Genomic DNA, 27,470 nt, shown 5'->3' with positions numbered 1-27,470 from the left:
CTTAATATGGCAGAAAGTCTAAATCTAAATAAGCCAATGGTGATCTGGACATGGATAATGTCCAGTGACAGTTCCCTCTTTTTGGGTGTTTCCAGAGACATGTGTCCTAGTGATGCCAACTGAAATGCATCCTGTCTTTCTCTGTGGAATAGATTTGTGTGTGTTATATGTATGGTAAGAAAAAGAAAGAAGAGAAGAGAAGGAATTATGGAAAGATTACTACATTTTTTTTTAAAATTCTGTCTTTGAGTTTGGACATTTATATAGTACAAGCTTCATCCGGAAGCACCATTTTTGTCCAGGGGGATTTGAAAATGAAATTCTGAATTCAGCAGGAGCACGTCTCTGCATACCTGGGCTGGATCAGGCTAGAGAAAAAGCTTAACTTCATCTCATTTCATAGCAGCAGGTGGCATGCTTGCTGATCTCTTCCTGCTGACAGCTATATTCTCCTTGATGATTAAACTGTATTTAATACATTCTTTGAAGGAAGGCAGAAAATGATATTATGAATAGAACCAGTGCCCTTTCATGAAAGAATTTAGCACAGCTGGTAGTTTCCAGCCACTTGGAAGGAAGATTAGAACTGTAATTGAGGTAGTGTTCACATCTGGAGAAAATGACAGTGTGCTCTAGCTTTCTTTTCCCTCTTTCCCTCAATTTCTTTGCCTTTCTTCATTTTTAGTCAAAAGTGTTGAGAAAGAACCAAGTATGTGAACGAGAATGTGCTGTAATTGTTGTTGTTACTTTACAAGATATAGCTTCTTCCAATGGGATTCCCCTCCAGACCTTCCACCGAAGTTCATTGTTAAGTTCATTTTTGACTAGAAGTGAATAATATTAAAAACTGAACATGACAGCATAGAACGAGTGGAAAGACAGGTTAAAAAATTTAACAAATAACTATGTTTAATTTCTACATTGTAATAAGAAGTGGAAGAAAAACTGAAATAAGTTGTCACTAGCTTGCTGTGAGATGGAAATATTAAATAAGAATAGTGATTAGTGAAGCCCACTTAAAGAGACTGACAGTCCAAAGTGACTTAATAAGCCAATGGCATGAGAAATTCTTTTGCAGTTTGTTTCTCGCAGCTGTGCAGAATGAGTAGACTGGCCAGCTTGAATACTGTATTTATCTTAAGGGTTCGTTTTTTCTCTCTCTTTCTAGCCGGAGTATGCAAACATATGCTTCTGGTACATTCCACCTAGTCTGAGAAACACTGAAGAAGGACATGAATACTGGGAGAAACTCCATAATGTAAGTTGCATATTTGATACATAAGACTGCCAGTTTTGTAAAAGGAGGGCTCCTGTGCTTTAACAGTTTCAAAGCATATGTAAATCCAGTAGGGAGTGCTTTTCCTTCTATGCAGTGTACTTTGTATTTGTCACCCAGCTATTACAAGTACAACAACCCTAGTTATGCATAATAATTTTATGAGCGTATCTTATGTATCTTAAAATAAAACAGAAATCCACCTTTATACATGCTCACAAAGCTAATCCACCATCATAGTGTTGCTTTGATCCATAGGTAAGTATATGCAGAATTTAAAGTTTACAGCCACCACAGTTTAGACAAGGCTAATTAAGTTACTCTCTTAATAAAATAGATCCCAGACATTATACAAGCCTTCTGTTTGTTATCAAAACTGCTAACAGATGGCAGAGCTGAGAGAAGATGAACAATGTCTGCATCCATTGTCTAGACAGAACATTCATTACCTGCTTTAGACATTTAATGTTGTCCTTGGGACTCACTTTGCATTATCATGGCATATTATCAGTCAGAACATGCTTAAACAGTACATTTCTGATGTTAAGCAACCTATAAAAGAAATTAGAAATCAGAATGGGCTAGAATTAATAGCACTTCTTTGAGGAACCTTTTGTAATTCTGATGTAGAATGCTAAACACTGAGTGAGGGAGAGAGAGAAATGAAAACTGGGTGTGGTGCCGGGATTGGGAAATGTCCACCATAAAGTTATTTAGGGAAAGATGGTCTACATTAAGAACACGGGACACATTTTGTGCAATAAAGGTAATGGTATTATGGGGTGCATCAATTATAGTGGTTTCTTTGGGCCATTTCTTCTATCAGCATTCCTATTTGACATATGCACAAAGCATATATACAGAAATAAAAATATACACATTTAACATACAGAATCTCTGTGTTCTCCTGTGTTGATGAAACAGGTGTGTTGATAGCAGGGATTAAAAGAATATTCTCTATTCTCGTCATAGTTTTAAAAAGTCGGGCGGGAGTTTCCTGAGAGTTAGAAAGCCCCTTTGGAAAAAGAAATGACTGCAGTTTTCTTCCAGCATGCAAATGTCTTGAAATATTTTAGAGGATTTTTATAATGAGTGAAAGTGTTTCTTGTAGGAAACAATGTTTTTTGAGTAGCAGATGTGTTTTTGTGCAAAAAAACAAAAACAAAAACCACATGTTTTCTGCAAAGAAAAAAATATTTTATTTTTATTGTATTTATTCCATTTATATGTTGCCTTTCTTCTGATATGGGAGCCAAGATGGCTTATGAAGTTAGAAGAAGAGCAGCTAAAAACCTGACACTAAAACTTGCACAATGTCACATTAAAACCATTTTAAAAATTAAAATAAAATAAAATATTAAAATATAAATGCTCTGGAATATGAGATGTTTCAATATGAGGAGAATCCTGCACAAAAATGTTCCTTTTTGCCTGCATTAATTATTCACCTTTAAATGTGAGAATGCAGTAGCTGAAGATTTACATCCCTAGTTGAGAGAATGTTGATGCAGAGCTTGGAAGTAATTAGTTACAGTTAACTCATTGCACATAATTAATTCCCTTTTCCAGTAACAAAGATAAAACTAAGTTACATTTAGACTGTAACTTAATGAGGTCTAAATTCACTTTTTTTTATGCGATAGTAACTAAAAGGTGGAAGGAAATGACCACATAATTTAATTGGTTGGTGCCTTGTTGTACTGCTGTGGATGACAAGGGGGAAATTATATTTTGTACCATAGACTGCCTGTCTGTAGCATTCATTTGTTTTTGTGGTAATTAGGAGTAACCATGCAAAGGGATCTTGCAGAACCTCTCATGAAGTAGACTTATTCCACAAAAGTTTATGTTGCTGAACTCTTTCTTTCATTTAATCTCAAAGGTGCCACAAGCAGTAGCATCACTCCAGTTGGAGTCACCTGGTGTGACTGTATGGAAAAGGCTGTGGAGTGGTGGTGAACTACCAACCTTCCCTCACTTCCCCTCCCTCTGTCTTACTTGCCTGTCCCTTAGTCACAATCTGGCCAGCTCACCACCTGGCCAGGCCACTGCTGGGAGGGTGGTGCCCTGGTATCTGGCCCGCTCATTTAGGGTCTGGTGTGGCTGCTCAGCTAGCAGCCACACTAGACCCTGAATGGAAGGCACCATCACTCTCCAGCAGTGGCTGTTGCTGGGGGTCAGTGGTGCTGTAGCTGGATGACCCATTTAGGAACTGGTGCAGCTGCTTTGTGAACGAGAAAGGGAAGTGATGCCCTTTCTCACTCATCCAGCAGCCATCTGAGTCGTGCTAAGTGTACCTCTCCCCCTCAGTGTGTTCTATACCCCATGCACCTTCCTATTGGCACCCCTGCCTACAAGATTATTCTGCATACTGATCCAGACTAACACGGCTATATTTCTGAATTATAGGAGTAACCATTTTAATTTCTTTTGAAAAATAGGGTAATAAACTGTAACTACTTTGAAGAGGCCTTCAAACAACTAATTAGTTCATCACACTAATTCCCTCTGCTATTGAGGGAGTAGCTCACAGGAACTGGCAAAAGAGTTTTCAGGCTGGGATAAAACAAACTGTCACATCCTTCTACTCCATCCTAGCAGTCAAACCTTTGTGCAAGATGTCTGCCACAGAAGGTTATTTTTGTCATTTTATTAGTTATGGTTAAAGTAGACTGAAGTATTAAGAATACCGTCCTGTCGCTTCAGATGGACTTCTACACCTATATTTGGCTTTACAACATACTGGGTAACTTATATTACTACCTTTCCCTTATAGTATTGACATTTCTGGAAATTAGAACAGAGCCATGTTGCAAAAACTCATGTTCAACAGCAAGAATGTGTTGCTATTGTTATTTATGCCAGTCCTATGGAAGACTGTTCTGAGACATATTGGGGTTACGTAAGTGGCCAAAATGTAGATTTCTGATGCTTGGGCAAATGATGTTGCTGCATGTTTATTCAGAAAGGGAACAGTCTGACACAGGTTTATTAAGATGCTTGAAATGTCAAATGGTAGAACGTGTGAAGTGGATATTGCAGAACAGAAAGGTGTGGATCTTTGCAAGACCACCCAAAGAGTTCTGCTTGACTAGTCTAAAGACTTCTTACATGCAGCAACCTGTTTCCCACAGCAGCCAACCAATTCCCTGTAGGGACCCCACAAGCAAGACAAGAAGGCTACAGCCCTTTTCTGCTGGTGTTCCCCAGCAATGGACATTCAACAGGATACTGTCATCCTGATTACAGAATAGAGTCAGCATGACAATAATCACTGATAGCTTTTAACTACCACAAATGTCTTTAATCCCTCTTAAATAAATCTCACATCTTGAGAAAGTAGTTTCCCTAGTTTAACCATGCTCTTGAGATGTAATTCTTTGCTAATTTTGTTCTTGAAGGAAGCAACAAGTACTTTTATCAATTTTCTTCCTGATGTGAGTTAGGGACTTTTGTACAAAATTTGCATGTAGTATTTTTGAGTAGAAAACAGCATTTTCTGTGCAGAAAACAATGTTCCTGTGCAGAAAATGCTGTAGTTGGGGGTCTTAATCTGCACAGTTTGCATGTATTTTTTGGTACTGACAACAGCATTTTCTGTGCCAATAACAGCATTCTCTTTCTATGCAAAATCCTTACCTGCTCAAAAAATGCTGTTGTCTGTGGAAAAAAGCAACATGCAAAGTTTTGCCAAGAATAGTTCCCAAACTGCAAACATATCTGACAGTTCAGAATACTCTTTGGCAGGGTTTCTAGTTATTTAAGCGGCTCCCAGTAGCCAACCAGTTCCGTATAAGAAGCCTATAAGCAGGACAAGAAGGCGACCACCGTGATTTCCTGATACACAAGCTCTGTGTGAAGAAGCACTTTGTTTCATTGGTCTTAAATCACCTACTATTCAGGTCCAATGAATTCCTCAAATTAAAGCAAGGATTTTATGGGTTGCCTTTGCTTCCCATGTGTTACCTGGCTCCTCATGTGACTTTACAATTAGTGGGCCTGTAGTTCCTGAGGCCGAGATGGACTGTGACAAGAGGGGAGAAGGAGTAGCTCTTGCCTGCTCTTGTCACTGTGCAGAGGAAATTGAATCAGTACAGTCTGATGCTCTGAATTGACAGTCCACATAAAATGATTGTGTTTGCCTGAATTGAAAGAATCCAATATTTTTATGAATGTCTGATCTCAGGAAACAATTCATTTCCCTTTGAGTTGTAGAACCCTTGATGATGCTGATTTATATTCTCTGGTTCAATATGTGATTTTTTAAAAACAAAAACAGAAAAAGTGATAAAGGTTACATGTATTCTATCTTTACCCTTAAGAGCTCGTGCCTGTTGTAATTTTGTGTGTGTGCACCCCCCCCCCCCCTTCAAGTCACCTGTTGATTTACTGTTTTTTCTTGGCAAGGAATACTCAGGCCTGTTACAGACTGCCAAAATAAAGCTGCTTCAGGTCTCTTTGGAGGTATGCTATTTAAATGATGCATGGGTCCTAAGAGTCCGGAGGTCGCGCCAAAGCCACACTCCATTCCTATGCACCGGAGTGCAGCTTTGGTGCAGCTTCCGGATTCTTAGGATGCATGCATCATTTAAACAGCATACCTCCAAAGAGACCCGAAGCAGCTTTATTTTGGCAGTCTATAACAGGCCTCAGAGATGGTTTGCCAGTTCCTTCCTCTGAAATATAGCCTATAGCACCTGGTAGCTGATAGTCTCCTGTCCAAGATCTAATTAGGGCTGACCCTGCTTAACTTCCAAGATCAGACAGGAACTGGTACCTTTAGAGTGTTTAGACAAAGCTAAATGGGGTGGTAAATAAGTACAAATGTACAGATCGAAGAAGCAGGGATAACATTTGTTTTTTGCACAAATAGAGAGAAATGGTAAATGTAAAGCAAATATTACAATCAGCTCATAGTGTGGAAATATTATTTTTCTTCATAAATGATGAAAACTGCTGCTGAGCTGAAACTGCTGTAATTTTATTGATGGGAGGATAACTGCTTTGCTAGTACTATACATGCCCCCTGGTGGCACTTTTTCTCCTTTCACGTATATGCATTATGCAGATATTGGCAGCAAGGGAAGTCTCTCTCTCTCTCTCTCTCTCTCTCTCTCTCTCTCTCTCTCTCACACACACACACACGTGTTGTTTTGTTTTTGACTTATGACAATCCTAAACCGAACCTGTCATTGGGACTAGTTGTGGGACTGAAATCTATACATTACTCTCTTCCATTTAAGAATTGTTATCAGTCCAAAATATGGACATTCATACAAAGGAGAAATTCTTCACAATTTAGAAGAGTACTGACTATAATCCTCCAGCAGATTTGTGGTTTCTCTACAAGGAAATAGGGCATGCCTTTCATGACCACTGCTCTTATGAAAGGGTGGTTGATATCAGCAAAAAAAACTAAATTCCCTAGAGAAACCACTCAGATAGTGAAGAATATAAAATTGTGGGATTCACAGACATGGAAAATAAGATATTATCTCTGCATGCCTCTATTAAATAAAAACTTTCCTCCAATAATATATTATATTCAAGCATAACCACAAAACATAGCCCAGGGAGACACTCTGTGGAATGGGGTAAACATGATTCTCAAGGTTCTCCACTTCTGTCTTCCAGCTTACTTTTACATGTGTTTGAGAATTTCCTGAGGTAACAGAAAGTGTTGTAAATCTGTCTGCACAGAGTCCCTGGATAAGTGTATCAGCATACGTCAGGTATAAGAGAGACATTGCATTCTTATGGGATCCTTGTTAGGTGGTGATGAAGTCTCCCCATGGTCAATGTCTCTTGGTCTATTTGGAGCATTTCCCAAGGAATAGGTAGGTGTATAGGGAATGCTATGCAGATAATTGGAAGAAAAAGGTTCTGCCACCCACACATTTTTCATATTGAGTGAAGGACAAGAAACAGAGAGAGGATTCTTTTTCCTTTCCTGCTCTTATCTCCTTTATCTACATTGCTACTATAGTCTCCATATTATGAAGAAGTGAAGGGGTTAGTTCATGGTCTTCAGGCAAGATGGCATTTGGGAATTGCTGCTTCTATGAATACTAGATAGTCTAGGTTAAACAATTCTCACATTCTGCCTGTCCTAGACCTTGTTGAATCTATTACTATTACCATCTTATCAAAGGGCAGATTCAGCAGATCTGTAGCTAGTCTCTTCTCTCCTTGAATCGTTCATTGGAGCCATGGTGGCCATTGGCATTCTCAGCTGCCCAACTCCTTCCATGCTAGTGAGACACAGAAGTTCATTCTTCATGTCCAGCAGAGGACATTGAAACATTTGAATTCCATAAGATTGCTGCATGGCAGGTATTCCAAATTCAAAGGGAAGGGATAGGAGAGGAGAGGATGTCAAAGGGAAGGAATGAGGAAAGGAAGGAGAAAGGTTGAAAAGAAAGAAAAAAAGAGGGAAGGGAAGGAGAAGAAAGAAAAAGGAAAGGAAAGGGAAAAGGAAAAGGAAAGGAAGAGGCAGGAGGCAGGATGGGGATCTGTATAACTTTTACCTCTTTTATCTGTCATAATAGCATTACCATTAGAATGTAAAATTAAGTGTTCTTTAGCAAAGACAGTATATGATTACCTAATGAAAGAAGAACATTTTCAGTTATGACCTTGGCTCTTGGATAAATTTCATTAATATATGTTATAATAGTGAGAATGGCATTCTTAGCTAATATGATATCTAGGAGGGCAGCTGTTTTAATTTGTTGTAGTAAAAGCAACAATCTTATGACACCTTAAAGACTAACAAGTTTAATCTCACATACACTTTCATGAACTGCATCTCATTTTATCAGATGGAGTATGCTAAATAAAACTTGATGGTCTTTAAGGTGCCATAAGAACCAGCATGGTATAGTAGTTTGAATGTTGGACTAGGACTCTGGGAGATCAGGGTTCATATGCCTGTTTAGTCATGGAAACTCACTGGGTGGCCTTGGGCAAGTTGCATTCTGTCAGCCTCAGAGAAGAGTAATGGCAATTCTTCCTTGAACCAGTCATGCTGAGAACCCCATGATAGGGTCACTTTAAGGTTGCCGTAAACTGGAAACAATTTGAAGACAAACAACAACAAAACCAACAAGGTGCTACAAGATGATAGTTTTTTGTGTGGCCATGTTCTGGAAGAGTTTGTTCCTGACATTTCACCAGCGTCTGTGGCTGGCGTCTGAAGAAACTCTTCCAGAACATGGCCACATAGCCCAGAAACCCCACCAAAAACTATGGATTCCAGCCGTGAAAGCCTTCAGCTTCACATTGCCACAAGGTTCTTTTTTAAAAGTTATTGTGATATTTCTCCTTGAAGCCTAATGCCTATCCTTAAAACATTTTACATTAGCTGATATTCACAGAATCTCCTTGATTCATTTCAATAAATACTAATATTAAAATAATGATTCTCCAGAAAAAGAGTATCTCAATTTTAACAGTTTTTAATACCAGTTTAACTGTCAAACTGTCTGTTGATTCCCTCCTCCCTCACACCAGAAACAAAAATAATGAGGCTGAGTATTCTCTGTCATAAATCTGGACCCCCTCCTCATGGTTCTCTGAAGAGAAGGAATCACTGTTGAACCAGGCTGTGATATAGATAGTATTTTAGAATTAGGAACAGAAAAATAGTGCACAGTTGCAGTTGGTTTTCGGAGTATGTAAAATGTACACTGAATCAGATAATGGATGTGCTAGTCCAGCAGTATTCATTCCCACTGTAAATGCCAACGTCTTTCTATAATCTCTGTCCAAAGAACTTTGCTGCTGGGGATGACGAGGATTGAAACACAAGACCTTCTTGTAATGAGCATATCTACCTTAAATCCCATTTGGGAGAAATATGGAATATAAATCCAATGAATGAATGAATGAATAAAGTGGACCTTGCCATTAGGCAGATGGGTTCTAGAATCCTTTGTAGCAGCAGCAGCAAGCATTAATTGCTCTCCAGTGGCACAGAAAGAAGTATTTTATGTGCAGTATGTCCTGCTAGATAGTTTTGCTTTGGGTTGACAGTTCAAAGCTGAGAACAGACCAGGGAATAAACTTTCTTATGTATAACTTGGTTATACAGTTTTCATACCTATTAGGGTGGGAGATGGGCCGTGCCTTCAACAGTTCACTTTCTTGCCATGTATTAACAGGAGTTTTGACTTCCAATTGGCTTATTTGACAGGGAGAACACTGCAGCCCAGAGAACCAGTTCTTCCACCACACGACTGTTGGCCCTGGGATAATGGGGTAGAATGCAAGTCTACCATTTGCTGTGAGGGCAACCTAAAGGACTGTGATGCTTATTCTGCTGTGGACCACTCACTGCATCATTTACCACCAATAAAGCTCACCTAATAATTTAGGTGGCTCAGTTGTTGTAGTAAATAAAGGCCCAGACTGGCAGCCAGTTTCAGTCCAGATTACTTGTGGATCCACAAGGAACAATCATAACTCCAGTGACAACAAAGCACACTAGACACCTTAGTGGAGAAAATTAAGAACACAACTTTATTTAGAACTGTTAGTTTAGAGTTGCACAAAGAGTTGGCATTGTTATGGGACTGGGTCCAGGTATTGAGTCTGTTGCTCAATGAGCCCATGTCAGAACCTACTGGGCCATCCCAGGGATGACTGCTATAGGGTTGCCCTTTGGCAGACACTATTTTGTGTTCCCCCCCCCTGGGGTATGTGTGTGTGTGTGTGTGTGTGTGTGTGTGTGTGTGAGAGAGAGAGAGAGAGAGAGAGAGAGAGAGGTGTGAACACTCTCCCATCAGGGCATTCCTCCTGTTGTCCCCAACTCCACTGTTCTGTAAGGAGACCACCTCCAATGTTTGTTGGACCTACCAACTTTCTAAATACTATATTCTTGGATCCAAACCCCATGCCCAACCACTTAAAACAAAGTTGTGACAATCATATGCAAGCAAGATGAGTACAAAGAACTTAAAGAGGTTGGGCGGGATGAGCTCCCAAACTGACTGAGGTCTTGGTGCTGGGAAGCTTATTTAAATATGCAGGTGCAGGACCTAAGTGAAAACTTTCAGCAGTTTCACTCAAGTCATGCATGCCAGCCAATAGCTTTGATTCTATTGGCTGGTGTTTCCCACCTTTCTCAGAGCCTGTGTGAAGACACGTGGGTTTCTGGGAAGGAGAAACCCAACTCCATGTTACAGTCAGCATGGTGCTACCATGCTCCCGGGCAACAAACTTGCCTCCTGGTAGGCCAGGAAGCATACTTGCAGATTGAAAGGGCAAATGTAGCTCCAGTGACAACAAAATACATAAGACACCTTAGTGGAACAAATTAATACCACAACTTTATTTATTACAGCTGCAAAAAAGGCTAGCATTGTCATGGGACCAGATCCAAGCACTGGCCAACCTGCCTGTTGGTCAATCAGCTTGCGCCCAGAACCTACTGGACCTCCTCCAGGAATAACAGCTGCTGAATTTGATCTGCAGATGCCTTGTTGTGGTTTCCCTTGTCACTATGAATGTGGCCTCCTAGTGGGGCATTCTTATTGCTGTCTTCATTTTCACAATCCTGTAAGGGGACTCCTCTGCTTTTTTATCAGACTGACAGTTTTCCCTGCCATCTTCCTCCACCTTATCACAGCAGCTGTAACCAATCACATAATTTGTAGTGCATTGCATATGACCAAGTGTCCATTGTCCAGTCCTATAGTTGTATGCCATCATCCCAATACAGGGCCCTGAGCTTGGAGGCTTTGTCATAGTGATGACTCCATCTGCTGCCCATGGCAACAACTTATTTGCCAATAGCCTTAAGTCAACTTGTGAGGAACAATACTCAGTTTTTCAGGATAGCTTGTCCCCTTCCAACAATGCTGTTTCAGCATGTCTGACCAAATAAGCATTGTTCCAGGAAAACATGCCTTCAAACTCACTATATCCCTATTAGGCTTGCTTGCAAAGTCCAACTGTGTGAAGTTTAAAGCACACTCCCCTGGCAAAATTGGTCTGATTTGCACCTGAATCCTTTTGCACCTGAATTGTCACAGACACTTTTCCTAATATTACATCACTCACTTCAAGTGCTTGATTTTATTTGCTGCTTGGGACACTACACTGGTAGTGCTTCCAGAGTTTGCCCCACTCTCATGGCAGTGGAGGCAGAGTGGCCAGTCTGAAAGGGCTGCTAGCCACCTGAGGGGCATATTTGTTTTTTTGTTTTTTATCCCCTCCTCATCATTAGGTTTTAGCAGAAAAACACATCAACATAATACCCATCTTGGTTCCTGCAGTTTTTAGTAGATGGATGCAAGGAGGATTCTTGTGATCCTCAAAGCTGGAGAGCTTAGCCCTCCCCATGTCATTATTTGCACCACTCCATGCTGTCCATGGGCCTAGAGCTGATCAGCCCCCATTCTGCCTCTTCCTAATATCTCATTCTGGAAGGGCTAGAATATGCCCTTTAAACATTCTTTAACTGAAAGCAATTAAACTGAACCTTAAAAACAATGAGAAAGACTAAACATAGACAAAAATACCCCCTAGTGAGTTACAGCAACAAGAAATGTTGTTACCCATTATTTAAAAGTATAATGCCATTGTCATTTTCATGCTAAAAGTAACAATTTTAGCATATATTGTTGGTTTGTTAATCATATAACATGCTACTTTTAACAAGCTGGGCTCTAGAGTGACCTTGTATAAATTAATTTTCTACATTCTTAAGATGTTAAAAATGTAAAGGAAGTTCAATAATGCATTGAAAGAGTCACAATGTATTCTGGAGGAATGCAAGTATTAATTCTTGAATTTTTTTTTAAAGTTTATTAGTTCGTTTATCAAGAAACTTGTGAGCCAGCCAGAAATCACATTTCTTTAGTGTGTGTGTGTGTGTTTAGGATGGCTATAAAACAACATAATAACAGCTAGGCTTTCTGTGTTATTATAGCCTCATATTTTTTGAAATTTGGGGGCATCTTCCTGGTGATGATTACAGCAATAGTCTACTTTCTAAATTGCATTTCTATGTAACATTGTAGCTAATTTGTATATTATTATAGTTCAGAGATAAAGCTAGAATTACTTAAGGATGTGTTTCATTCAAATTTATCAATGCCAAGAAATAGTGTCTACAATTTAGCTGAAGATAAATGGCGTTTATTTTTAAACAGCAGAATCTAACATCTAATAAAACTGGAAGATACTGCCCAATAGCATAAACCAAAACATCCAGTGGTTTTTTTTAGTTTAAAATGTGTGGATTAATGAAATTTTTTGCAGTATAATTAACATTCATTTTCCAAAACTATTCATCTTGGATATACAGTAAAAGAAATGGCTATACAGAAGACTCTTGGAAATTTACAGTGTTTTAAGCCAATTTATGATTGCTCAGTTTAGAAGGAGGGGAGCATTGACATACCTTCTCCGTTGGGACTGTTACACAAGTGGAGCAAGCAGTGCCGCCATTGAGCAAGGATCATGAAGTATACCAGTTCATAACTTTGTGGGGCAGTGCTTCTACAGTGGCAGCACAAAGAGAGGAGGCAGTGGCCTTTTAAAAAGCCACAGGGCACTGGTAATCCAGAATGGAGGGCACTGGAAAGTTGTGGGGGCACCTGACTGAGAAAATGTCCCCCCTTTTTCTAGTGGCCTGTTATGCAGTGGGAGACCCTGCTGCACAACACAACGTCTTGTGTAGTGCCTCATTGTGTGCTGTTGCAGTTATATAACATGGTTGCATATCATGTCAGTGACATTACTCTATCATTATAAAGTTACACATTGCAGCCTGTGATGTAGCAACTTGGCCAAAATCTTAGAAATGTAAGTTTCTTTTTATTTGTTATTTTAAAAAAATCAATTTGGAGTTTATCAGGATGTTAACAGCTTGTCTGAAGTTCTGTAAGAAAGAAATTGGATAGAGATAATAATTTGCATCTATTATCCTAACTGTAGGTCCTATAGCTTTTATTTTCTTTCCTTTGTCTTTCCCTTGTCTTGTCTTGTCTTATTCTTTGTGTGTGTGTGTGTATATTAGATTAGGTGGGCTGTGTGAAATGTAATCATGCCTTTATATATTACAAGAACAGGCCCTCCTTTGTCTGTTTTTTAATATTTTATGAAGTTACTTGATTGTCTTCAGTGGTCAAAGTCACAATCTTATAAATGAATAATGACAGCTTGTATTGGCTTTTTAAAATTTTTATGGGAAGCACATTGAAGTTTTTCTAAACATTTTCAGACTCTTGGATCTGTGTCTTCCTGAGGTAGAATGCTTCATTCCACAGTTTGGACAACTTGATTTATGGTGTCTTGTCCAATTTGTTTTTCATCCATATCCATAAGAATCCAATCCTCCTGGTATTACATTTCAAGACCTCGGGTTGCTGAATCACCAATTGGTGGTTTTCCAGCTTTTATAGAGCCCACTCTAAACGGTTAAAATCTCTGTCTTAAAACTATGTTATTGCGAGCAGGAGCTGTAAGCTAAAATGTGTGGATAATTTTGGTTCCATTGTTTTAATTATAGCTCTACCCAATTTTTTATTTGAAGGGGTCTCACTCTGAGAATAGAGCAAGCTTGTTTTCTGTTGCTCCTGAGTCTAGAACACGGAACAATGGATGCAAGCTACAGGAAAAGAGATGCCACCTCAACATTAGGAAGAACTTCCTGACAGTAAGGGCTGTTCGATAGTGGAACACAATCCCTCAGAGTGTGGTGGAGTCTCCTCCTTTAGAGGTCTTTAAACAGAGGCTGGATGGCCATCTGTCAGGAGTGCTTTCATTGACCTGTTACAGACTGCCAAAATAAAGCTGCTTCGGGTCTCTTTGGAGGTATGCTATTTAAATGATGCATGGGTCCTAAGAGTCTGGAGGTCGCGCCAAAGCCACACTCCATTCCTAAGCACTGAAGGGCAGCTTTGGTGCAGCTTCCGGATTCTTAGGATGCATGCATCATTTAAACAGCATACCTCCAAAGAGACCCGAAGCAGCTTTATTTTGGCAGTCTGTAACAGGCCATTGTGTATTCCTGCATGGCAGGAGTTTGGACTGGATGGCCCTTGTGGTCTCTTCCAACTCTATGATTCTATGGACTTTATCACATGGGGAAAATTGAGAGTTTAAACAGTGATTATCCTATGAAATGTATGTGATCGCAATTAAGATTTTCACACGACGTTGCGATTAAAGAGTTGTTATCCTGGGAATAACCAGGCAATAAACAGGAACAAATCAATCATGAGGAAATCCAATAAATGATTTGTTGCTGTTTATTGCCTGATTATTCCCGGGATAATGACTCTTTAATTGCGATGTGTTTGAAAAATCTTAATCTCAATTGCACAGTTTTCACAGGATAATCACTGTTTAAAGCCCTGATTTTGCTCCAATTTTCCTCATGTGATAGTTCTATGATTCTCTGAAATGGAATTTGGCTCTTGGGCTGAAATAAGTTCCCTGTTCCCATAAACAATACCTCTTCTTTGTTTTTTATTCATGTATATCCCTGAGTTCAGAGTGCAAAAGTAGTTCACAGTTAACTCAGCAATGGGGAGAGGAGGAGAAAGGGCAGGATCTTGTCCTTCCCTATAGACTTAGGCAAAAGGAATCTGCTGAAGCCTCTCTTCTTCCTCATTAAACATTTTTGCCATCTTGACAACATTCTAATGTTGCTTGACCACATGTGTCCTAGTTTTCATCTGCAAAATGTTGGAAAATATGAGCTAGGCATCTCATTATAAGAAAAAAGATTAAAAATATTTAGTTGAAGATACACTTCATAATGTACAACCAATGCATTACAAGCACTTAAGAAAAATGCAAAAGACTTGAAAATTAGACTTTACCTATATTTTCTGAAGGTAATCACTGTTGTATCTTTAGCTTTAGCAATCCATTATTTTAAAACTGATATGATTCTTCAGTGTTAAAAATGGCTATGTTCCAGTCAGACCAAATGAGAAAAGGATATAAATAAAAAGACTAAAAGGGAACAATTTAACATTTCTCATACATAATAGTCTAAAAGGAAATATTAGTTCTGCAGTCTGTGGGGTCATTCTGTGAATGCACAGAGAGCCCCACTTCAGATGTTCCTTATCATTCATGGCCAGTAGTGAAAAAAAATGCCATTGGGGGGCACCAGTGCAACAGAAATGTACTTAAGTCTCTGATAGGTCTCCCTGTGGTTAATCTTTTAGTGCAGTCATGCAAATCTGTATCCTTTTAAAAAGATTGCTTTGTTTTTTAAAGAGGAGCAAACCCCCCCCCCCCATGTATTTACAGAATGTTCTAATTTCTTTGGAGCTAAGATACTACATGTTACAACCTTACAGTCTCTTTGTGTTGTCTCCAGCCTTCCAGCAGACCAAATCTGTTCTTTTTTCTAGATTAAACTGTGTGGAGGATTATATTACTTGGAGATTTTGAAGACTTATCTTTTTAAAAAAAAGTTAAAAAAGAAAGTATTACTAGTTGGTTTATTTTCTAGCAAGCAGGTTTGCAGCAATATGACACACACACACACATGTTAGAATTGCATTTTAAGTGCAGGCTTTAGTACTATAAAATACTCTCTTTGTAGAAGCTGAGGTGGCAGCATTTACCAGAAATCTAATAATATTGGTTGTTGGGTGAAAATTCAGCTTTTGAAAAAGAAATGAGTGGATTTAAGCTTCTTATGGTACAATCTTATACACACTTAACCTAGGAGAAAATCCCATTGAATTCACTGGGGCTTATTTCTCAGTGAATGTTTTAGGATTGCAGTGTAATTCTGCAAGAAAGACATCCAGGCATCTGAAAATTAGACCAAATTGTACTAGCAAGCACAAATTTCAAACCTGAATTGTATTTATAGGCGGGATACAGACGGGCAGGGGAAGACGTCTTGGAGGTGTATTCTGCTGAATACGGAGCCTCCAGACCGCCCGCCCCAGGGACGTGGCTCAGGTGTATGGGGTTCCACATGGGGGGGCAGTGAAGACGCCTCACCTGGGGCCGTTTCTGACCCGCAGTTTCCATACCGCTGCCTCGGAGGACGCTGCAAAGAGAGAGGCAGCTTCCTCACGGGCGGCCAAAAATGGGGCTTTTTTTTCTTTTGCCGGCTGGCGGATGCGCAGCTGCGCAGCTGCGGCGTTCACCACAGGCGGCAGAAAGCCTATGTGCACATTTAAAGCGCCCAAGCCTCTTTAAACTTTTCCCCCCCGCCCTGCCCAAGAACAATGGTGGTCTCCTGCCAGCTGGTGATCAGCTGGTGTTGGCATCCTTGTCCTCTTGCACGTTGCTAGTGTCACCAGCATCATGGATGCCTCCTCTCCTTTGGTCCCCGTGCTCTTGCTGAATCTGCAATGCACAGCCACAGCTGTCGCCGCTGCCACCGCTGTCCCCCTGCCATCCCCCATCACCTCCCTTGTACATATGTAAATATTTAAAGTTTTAGTGTTTTTTTATTGTTAGGTGAAAATGGCACAGGAATGTGTGTAGGGGTTCACTTTAAATTCCAAACTTTCCACAATTCTAGCAGCGCATGCATACATGTTGCTCTAGGGTTAGGGTTAGGGATACGAGTCTTAAAATGCGCTGTAGTTGTGCTGCAGCTTCCACACCTGCATGGCAGCTGATGCTGCAATTAAAGCCTGACTGCAAACTGCGCATGTTCCAGGACCCCGACTCATTATGCGACGCAGCAGACACGGAGCTTTTAAATGGGCAACTTAAATTAGCGGCGTAGCAATTCTGGCGTACCGGTGCAGCAGCTTATAGACGGAGATGCGCAGCTGCGCACTATATAGAAAAGAAGCGGGGAAAAGCGGCACCTTTTTAATGCCGCTTCTTCCCGCTTGGGGCGTGCGGGTGGCGTGTTCATGGCGGCATTCAGGTAAGGGCCATCTGAAGGCTATACCTTCATGACGTCATGAACACACCCCTTTTTGCCCGTCTGTATCCCACCATAAAAGGGTATAGACAGGATGATATCACAATGTATTCGTCAGGTACATGAAGTTTTTCCTCCTCTCCCACTCCCAAATAAAAACACAGCATATAATGTACACACATTAAGAAGGAATGTGAGATTATACTGAGGTCAGAAGGAATTGACACACACACACATGAAGATTAAACAGTGAAAATTATCATAATAGTGGCCATTAAAAAGAAAAATAGTTGGCTACTACCCGTGTATTGGTTGCCTGGTTTACCTATGCAGTGTGATTTTTATTTTTAAAATGAAATGAAATGTTCAGATTACAGAAGATAAAGTTGACTACCTAGATGATTTATATTTCACCAGGTTTGCATTTAAATATGTGTTTGAAAGTATTCTGGATAGTTAAAGTATTTCTAATATTTGAATACTGACATTTTTGATGTCAGATTTATTTGATGTCAGTTTATTAGATTTTTTTTAGAGATTGGCCTGTTTATTTGAGCTTCGTCATAGTTGTGCCTGTAAAAAATAAAACACATTGGTTAAGGCATAGCTTTCCATAATGTGCCAGGATATATTAGTGTGACACAAGTGTCAAATTAAGTAACTTATTTCTTATGAGCCCAAAGTACTACCTGGTGTATCTCTGTGTGAATCATTATTCTCACATGATCTACTTCCAATTACCTTCTGATTGATAAGGCCAGTATTGCCTACTGGGAGACACTAGATCATTCACTCATTCTCAATATAGTTGAATTACTTACCCCAAGGAAGCCTGCTTACTCTGTATATGAGACCTTGGGCTTCTTTGCTTCCATTCAGGGAGCATTTCCAGAAAAGTGACTCATACAAAAATAAGAGAAGGGTTCTCCACTGAAGTTAGGTAAGACTGCTGCTGAATCTAAATGGCAACATGCCTTTTAGTTTAGTTTAGAAAAAAATACGATTATAAGATAGTCTCACTCATTTTACATCATGATGTAGGAATTATTTGGGAGATATTAACGTTTAAAGATTTTGTGGAAAGTCGGAATACACTCATATTTCTTCAGCCATGGAAAGCTAGGTAACTCTAGTCCAAAACACATTTCAGAAATAATCTAGTTTGAGACCGCTTTAACTGCCCTGGCTCAGTGCTAGGAAGTCCTGGAAATTGTAGTTTATTGTGTCACCAGTGCTGTCTGACAGAGAAGGCTAAATGTCTCACAAAACTACAGTTCACAGGATTCCCTAGCATTAAGCCAGGACAGTTAAAATGGTCTCAAACTGGATTATTTCTGCAGTGCGTTTTGGATCTATGTCTTCACAACAGCTTGCTTGTTCTATTTCCCATCTTGAATTTGGTCAGCTGCCTCTTCCCATTCAGGATCATGCATATTTTTGGGAGAAAAATCATGCTAAGAAAATCAGATTGTTTGCATTCTGTTAGTCAGTCACTCTAAGTAGCTGCCTAAATGCAGTTTCTAGTCCCATCTAGTAAACCTGCTAGATCAATTACTGAACACTGTAGTAAGTCAATATGTGTGTATTACCCACTGAGGTCTGCTCAAACTGGTACAAGCATTTCTATTTAGACTTAACAGTATTGTCTTCCTTAGTTTTTTATATTGCTACTTTTGTCAAAACTGTGTGCTAAATCCAATTCCTTGTCCATTGTATAAGTAAACCCACCAAATCAATTGCTAAGTGATAAATAATTTACTGTATATGTTTTTCTTTGTACATTCAAGTCAACTCTGACATATGGCAACCCTATAATGGGAATTCCTTGGCAATATTTATTCAGAGGAGATTTGCTATTGCCTTTCCCTAAGGCTGAGAATGTGTTTTGCCCAAGGTTGACCAGTAAGTTTACATGGCTGAGTGGGGATTCAGATCCTAGTTTCCCAGGGTCCATGTTGGCTCTCTTCAGTAAATCACAATTTACATAATTTCCATTGATACACTGGTTGCAATTTAGCTAGCACTATCATTCAGATTTAAGCCAACATGTAGGAAAAATAACTACTTAAAATAGGCTTGATGTGAAAACGTGTGCTTCCCAAGATATCTTGAGCATCAGTTTTCATCGGTTAAAGGGAATTGCTTCAATTAAAATTGTTTTAAAATGGTATCAATCTTGTAGGTGAGATAGTACTGTATACAGTATTCTGAAATTACTGCTAGCATTTGTGCAGTTCCTTAATTCACTCACTAGATGGGGATCAGAAGCAACATAAATGATGCTGTTCTCCTCTTTTCTCTTTACCTTAATCACTTTCCATATACCGGGGGGGGGGGGGGGAATGAAAACACATGATATTGATTCTCTCCTTTGCCAAGCACTTAAACTTCTTTTCCCCCTCCCAGAAAGATTAATGTTTTTTCCAGGATCTTTAGGGAGGTTACGTGAGAAAGAGTTGGTGTTGAATTATGTCAGACTGTTTCATTACATGCTATTGTTACTGCAATTATTGTGTTGTTTATTTTGCAAAATGAAAGAAAGGTTTCTCTGCCACATGTTACTAACCATAAAGGGAGCAATAACAGCACAATAAAATTAGGTTATTATTTTTGTAATGAAGAGATTAAGCTAGTGTGTCCAGACTGTACCTTGGAAGCAGCATAGGGTTACAGAAACCTTCTGCTTGACTCACTTTCTGCTTTTACCATATTCTCTCCCATTTATAATTTTGACTCAAGGCTGCTTGGCAGGAAAAAGATGCCAAACCCATGTGAAATTTAATAGGGGTAGTAGTAGTCTACGTTTTAGGGAGAGAGGCAACCAAGAAAAAACTGAGGCTCCCAGATATATCAAGATCTTTGAAAGTTTTCTAGTTCACAAAATAAAATTGTGGCAAAATTACTGGAATATGCATTCAGGTACAGATTAATAAATGGTTTTCCTGATGGAAAAGATGACTGAAAAAACAAAAACCCAGATATGGTAAGGATCCATTTTACATTGTAGGCTAGTTCAACGTGGCAAATTTCCAGTAAGAGAGCATTTTCAAATAGGGAAAAATAAACTATCATTATTTCACGCGGCAGCATTGATTTCTTTTGTACAGACAAGTTTTCACCACCCAGGTGTTTTGCAGCTGTCACTGTCCAAGTCATTGGCAACAATTAATAGATGAGAGCTGCAGTCCACAATATTTGGAAGGACATTGTGGGGAAGGCTAATTTGTATGAAATATACAGGTATTACCTTTGCAGGGAAATAGATGTATGGGAAATAAAAGTGTATGTATTTCTGCAGTGAACGATATACATGAATCATACTTACCTACCCCAAAGAAAAGAAATTTAATTTCACTGCAAAATTATAAGTCAGAACAATTGTAGCAATAACACAACAATCATATTATCATTGCACAGTTAAACAGGACACAGTAGGGAAATGGCATCCCCCTCTTCCTTTCTTCCCATCTGGGCAGTGTTAGGGATTGAGAGTTTGTTTCTTGCACAGATGGGATTGAAGAGAGAGAGAATGCTGTATAGCTTTGCAGAGCTGTAAACTGCTTCCTCCCTTGGCTCTGGCTCTCAAATTGGTCAGTGTTTTTTCCATATAAAAATATTCCCCACCCTATTTCTAAACATGAGTAATGGCATTTTGTGTGTGTGTGTGCATGTGTGATACAGTCAGTCTGAGAATGGAGATCTGGAAACTTCACTGTGTATATATATATATATTCCTGCCTTTGGAAGCAGCAGCATCTTGCTCTTAAGTTAACTGCTGCAGGAAAATAGCTCACTGCTGCACTGTTTGCATACTCTGTATACTGCACAGGGTCAGGGGGATTAGTTTCATGAGATGAGACCTTGTTTGAACCTAAACATACACTTTTGACAAACCTTCTCTGTAGAGGAAGCATGACTCATTTTATGAAGTGATATTTTGCATCCAGTGTCAGATTAGTGTCCTGTAACCAAAATAAGGATCCTAGGAATATTAACCAGAGGCAGCCAGTCTTCCTTATTCCTTAAACCTGGAAGAATAAATAGAATTGAAAGCCTCCCAGTTATTTCCCCCTCCCCTCATCTGTCTATTTCTAGGAATGGCTACAGTTGGAGAATAAATGCCATTCAGTTTGTTATGAACCTACAAAATTTCTTACTTCCCAAATCAATATGTGAATCTAGGAAGCAGTTGTGCCACTATATTTGCCTTTATGCTAATATTGTGGTACACTTTTCAGCAATGCAAAAGTATATATTAATGAGAACTGCTTGCAAGAAATAGATATTAGTGGAGGAAACATTTCTCCCAAAATCATCAAATAAAGGCAAACTGCATGCAAAAGTGTGTAAACTGTATAAAAGTCTCTACAAAATATACATATTAAAATAAAACAATATCAAAATGTGTATGAATTTTCCACATGTTTTTGCATGCCTTGAAGTTGTTTCCAACTTATGGTGACCCTAAAGTATCACAGGTTTTTCTTAGCAAGATTTGTTGGGAGGTTGCCATCGACTTCCTGTGAGGCTGAGAGAGAGTGCCCCAAGTTCAGTGAGTTTCCATGGAGGAGTGGGGAATTGAATCCTTGTCTCCAGAGTCATAGTCTAATGTTGAAACACTACAGCATGCTGGTTCACACCACATGCATGCACAGACATACACACATCTACATATATACATGCATACCTACATACGTACATACATGGAATTGGGACTTGCTGAACTAAAGGCTGGAATAGTGAGAAACTGAAATTGAGAATTTCTCCCACTTTAGGAATGGCTCCTGCCTCAAAATCCTAAGGATAATATTGCTGTTAACCAAGTGAATCAAAGTAAATGAAAGAAACTAAATTGACAGAACGTTATGATGTGAAGAACTATTGAGAGTCATCATAGACATCATATTTAATTTGAAAATATTCCATAATAAACTGGATGAAGCTTGTAGCCACTTTGATGGTGCCAAGGTTTAAAATCTGCCATCATCTTAATCCCATTTAGAATGCATCAGATGTTATAAATGAATAACATTTCTGACTCTCAGAAGTATTGAAATAACATAGCCATGTAAAACTGAAAGTCTGCATAGCATAAGAAATTGTTCTAGCTCTTGACAACCCTTTCATTTGTATCCAGGGATGCAAAGTAGTAGATGTTTTTACTGTAGCAATTGTGCCATAGAGAGAGAAGTCTTTTGGTGTCAGATGTGAAAAAGTCCTCAGTGCTCCCTCACTGTTTTTAATAAAATTCTGAATCTCAAGATTATCAGTAAAGATTTGAAAGTATACAAAAAGATTTGTTGAATGATGAACAAGACATAGTCAGCCCTCCGTATTGATGGGGTAGCAATCTGTGGACTGGATCATCTGCAGATGCCCCCACTTCATTATTGCCAGTGGTGGCATGTGCATGCATGTATGCCGACACAGCGACATGTGCGTTGGGGTCTATTAATGGTAATGGAACTTGAGGTCCCACGTTTTTTGGTATCCATAGCAGATGGGGGAGAGTTCCAGAATCAACCACCACCACCACCACCACCACAGATATGGCAGGCCATGTGTATTTGTAAACCTGCATAGTTTTCTTATTTCTCTCTTATATCTCCATTCATAGTTCCTGATATGTACATCTCTTCTAAGATACAAAATGATTGCCATAAAAAGGAGCTATGTGACTGGCTATTTTCATAATACATTGTTGGAACCATTTGTTGCTGTTCTGCTGCACCTTGAGTTGGCCTTCTTCCCGATGTGTTCCCAAAATTGATTAGAAACAGTCTTTGTGATTTCAAGATACTACAAAGCTCATGATCACTTAACTAGTTTATGGCTTTGAAAATATCTGTGACCTAGTCCTATGACAATCTGGGGGACATCTAGATAGAACAACAGGAAATGTGTGATTAGATTTTACACTGTTTTAAAAAAGAGTAGAGGGGGAACTGTTTCCAATTGAGCCTGTAACATGGGTAAGAGGGGTTAACCATTTCCTCATTATTTTTCCCATAAGCAAGCTGCTAATTGCCCAGTAGGGCAACACATTAAGCCATAATTTGGGTAATGGTATGTTTTATTTAATGGGTCCAATAACAGAAATATTATGTGGGAAAAGGAACATGCTGCTCATCTCCCAGTCCCAGTGTCTGCTATTAAACTTCAAAAAGCAGAAAATCTGAGTATGACTTTTTCCACACTATATCTTACTGTTTCTATGTACCACAAACAGACACATTCTCTCTTCCCACCCCCCTTTACCCCCAGGATTTCCAAGACTCGTGGCTTTCAAAATGGGGGTACAAGCCTGGGCATACCCTCTCTCTCTTTGTCCCTTGCCTCAGCAGCTGTTTGTTAGTTCTGGCTGCGAGGGAATGCTGAGGGATAACAGAGAGAGAGAGAGAGAGAGAGAGAGAGAGAGAGGAGAATGCGTGGGGACTCAAACGGGGAGCTGTTTAAATATCCCTGGCTACAGAGGTGGGCACTTTATAAGCAGTATTAACTTATTGCCCCGTATATAAGTCTACCCATGATTTTGGAGTCCATATTGGGGCATAAATTTCTCGACTTACAGTCGAGTATATACAGTAGTTCAAAAGCAGCCTTCCTGCAGGTAATGCTCCCCACAAAGAATTATTGTGTATCTAAAGGTATTCTGAGCCACACTATCGGTTCCCACGGAGCACCTGCCTAACTGAAAACATGTCCAATAATTCCCTGAGGTGGCAGATGGCATGGAAAATGAGCAATATAATATCAACTGCTTTCATCAACAACACTCTTTAGACAGGAGAGGACCCACTAAAAAGCTTTCAAGTGTGCACTTCTTTTCTTTTTGCATGGTGTGTGCCCACTGGATGTGCTAACTCTACCCCTAGAGCACCATTTTGGCATGCACTAGTGCGCCATCATGATCCCCCTCCAGTGCTGCATCCACATAGCAGTGGCTATGGCACCCCTTGGAGAATGCAAAAAGGAACTGCTTTTTGCCTTATGGAGGCTGGATCAGGGCCACGGCATGAAGTTGCCACAGCCCCGATCTGGCCAGTAAAGGGGCGGCTGCATACCACCCATCTGTACAGCCCCTAAGTTAATTGGTTTACAAGATTTGCTGTTCTGAAATGGATGAATGGATGCTGCTCTAAGATGTAATGCTTAGCCAAATTTCATTTAAAGCATTCCCTCATGAGAATAAGGATAAGTTCAGAAATAACCACTAGTCATGTTGGATGCATGCTACCTCTAGTTTCATAGGCAAAAGTTGCTGGGTGGGGAAAACATGTGATAAGGTACTGTTGTCCTCATTTCCTGCTTGTGGAATTCCCATAGACATTTGGTTGGTCATTGTGGGCAAAGAATACTGAATTAGATAAGCATTTGGTCTGATGCAGCATGGCTCTTCTTATTGTTCTTGTGGTGGCATATAGCTGACAATCTCAGTTCCTTTTCTTGAAATGTACTATTTTGATGTGAGGTGATGTTGATGCTCTTATGGTTTTTGATCTATAATTGCTGCTTTGCATCTTCAGTCATTAATAGCATTCTTCAAACTAGTAAGACATTATTTTACACAAGCTGTAGTCAATAGGGATGAACATACTGTGGGCCCTTGATATCCTCTGGGTTTTGTTCCAGGAAAACCCCTCCCTGTAGATACCAAAATCCATGGGTACTCTCTCTCTCTCTTTCTCTCTCTCTCTCTCTCTCTATATATATATATATATATTCAAACTGTTGAATTCATCAATTAAAAAATCCATGGATATGGAGGACAACTGTACAACTTGTGAATTCAGTCTTACTCCTGGATTTGAATCCATGTTCTTTTAGCATCTCATTTTGGATTGTTTGCTCATTGTCATATTAATTCTATCTGCTGTAAGGGAAGGAAATAAATTAATAAGTCCCTGTCTATGTTAAAATTAAGAAAAAAACATTCATTTAACATTCTGATATATTGAAGATTATTTGATTTAATTATCAGACGTACAATAATTATGTCTCATGTTCTGGTAATGAATATTGGCGCATGGCTCACAAGTGCCTTGAATTTAATTAGCGTTAATAGAATTGATTGAATAATAGAAGGATTAAAATCTGCTCAAGATCCAAAACAGTGAGATTTATAACTCTTGGAATAAATATTGGCCCCTAGGATATCAGATCAATTAATCTTATGATTGACCTTCTCTTAAACTGGCACCTGAATCCATACAGAAGACTCAGTAAGTATGTTTGTAGCTTAGCTGCCCACCTCCTTTTCCTTGTCTGAAAAATTGATGAGAATATTTGAAAAGTCTCTTATAAACAGATTATAAACAAAAGACTCTAGTTCTTTCCTCTCACAGATTCTTCAAGAGATAGGACTAAGAAAGGACAAGAAGCAACACAATTATCGACGTATGACCCTATTCAGGTGTGACGCTAATAAGTTTATTGCACAGCGTTCTGGCAATGTTCTGGGTACTAAATGAGAATGGAACAGAATGCACTTTATCGCATGGACAGGTTCCCATCCAGGTCCCATTTATTGCTCAAAGTGTCCCTCGCCCATCCCAGAGTGAGAACTGTTAAAAAGGGTTCTCAGCCGGCAGGAAGGTTTTCGGACCGTTCCAGGTGATTTCAGTGCAATAAGCCAACCAATTCTCGATCCATCCTTGTGTTCTGATTGGCTAGGACAATTTCCTTCCCTCCCATCCTGGAATGTCTGCAATCTCTACTGTTCTTCCGGGTATGACATGAGGAGGGCGCCACAAATAGTGTTAAATTTTAATTATATTTTTATTCATGTAATACATTTTTTCTGAGAAAAAGAATGATCACAATGTAAACATCTCTGTAGCAAGTTTTTGGATGGAGAATTTCCCCCCCTCGTATACTGACCACCTAACAGATAAGAGAGAATCTAGGGAAAGGGAGCAGCCCTCAGGGCAAGTAGGGGTGTGTGTGTGTGGCAGGTAAGCTGGCAGGCAGGCAGCCATGAATGCCTCTGCCTGTGTGCGTTTTCCTGCAGCCTCCCACTTTCCAAACTTTCTGAGGTGCAGCCCTTCTCTCCTTCCGACCTCGGAGCCTTGGACCAGCCCCCTCCAAAAGCAGGGTGGGCGAGGTTTCCCCCAAAAAACAGAGCTGTCCGCTGGCTGGTTCTCTTCCTCCCCCTCTTCCTCCACAGCTGCGACTCCTTCCCTTTGGCTCCATCTTGCCTTCCTTTCCCTGCCTGCCTCTCTTTATGGGTGACTCCAGCGAGCCAGTGGGGTGTCAGACCCATGAAGTGATAAGATTATAGAGTGATGACGTCACTTACTTCCGCGAGACTAAAATCTTTGCTAGAACACTATGTGTCGCAAAAGAATAACTGCTTGGGAGCAACCTCTGCTACAGTAACAGAAATACAGTATATGCAGTGAGATAAAATGTGTTCTCATACTGTTACCATTATGTTACAAAATATCAAATGCAGTATCACCCATTCCCATATAATTTCTCCACTGAAGGTTAGAGGGACTCTATGGGAACGGTACAGGTAATGGTGCGATAAACTTATAAGTGCTGAATGCTGTACTGGCTGACATAACTCCATTCCTGGATTCGGGTTTCCTATGACAAGTACCTTTGTCGTACCTGAATTCAGCTCACTCCATTCAGCAGAGTTGTCCAATCCTCTCCCTAGCATTTTCAGAGGACTGGAGGAGCTGTTCTCAAGTGAGGAAATAAGATGTGAAAGCCTGTGAAAGCTTAGATGCACACTCTTAAATCTTGATCCAAATAATTAAACTAAACTTTACAATAAACTTTGAATGCCATGCTTCCACATGAAGTTCCTGTGAGGAGTACCTGACATTGCTTCAATAGACTAAAGATAATTGATGAGGCTGCTGAAAGGACATAAAGATCAAGGAACTTGTGGGCCTTCAGATATTGTTGGATTAGAACTCCTCTTAGTTCTTTGGAATAGCGGTATATAAATAAAAATAATAATAAAAAGATATTGTTGGATTAGAACTCCTCTTAGTCTTGTCAATGCTAGATATGTCCAATGACAGCAGGTTGCTAGGAGTTCTATATAGTTACCAGGGTCCAGTCAATTGTGGTGTTTGGGGCAAAGTGTCATCAGGATGCAACTGGTGCTCAGTTTTTTCCCTCTGTTACTTGTGGGTCATATGTGGCTGTGCATAACCTAGACTAATGACTAGATACAGTAGTGGGCTGGATGAAAGCTAATCAATGAAGTTGAATCCCAGAAAAATTGAGGTTCTGTAAAGCAATTCTTGGCTTTGTGAGTTGGGTACTTTATCTGTATTGAATGCCCATGACCTCCTGGGACAGCTGCACAAT

The 27,470-nt window shown here is 39.7% G+C and overlaps 1 protein-coding gene across 1 annotated transcript in view; it reads left to right on the top strand.

Moving 5' to 3' along the window:
- Window positions 1-27,470, top strand: part of GADL1 (glutamate decarboxylase like 1) — a 125,718-nt gene that overhangs the window by 82,343 nt on the left and 15,905 nt on the right. Inside the window, 1 exon segment of the mRNA XM_042475562.1 lies at window positions 1,169-1,258. Coding sequence (XP_042331496.1) covers window positions 1,169-1,258 — 90 coding nt within the window.

This window comes from Sceloporus undulatus, chromosome 6 (assembly GCF_019175285.1).
Source record: "Sceloporus undulatus isolate JIND9_A2432 ecotype Alabama chromosome 6, SceUnd_v1.1, whole genome shotgun sequence".
Classification (NCBI taxonomy): domain Eukaryota; kingdom Metazoa; phylum Chordata; class Lepidosauria; order Squamata; family Phrynosomatidae; genus Sceloporus; species Sceloporus undulatus.
The sequence above is the reverse complement of the archived record's forward strand: the minus strand, read 5'-3'. Positions and strand labels throughout refer to the sequence as shown.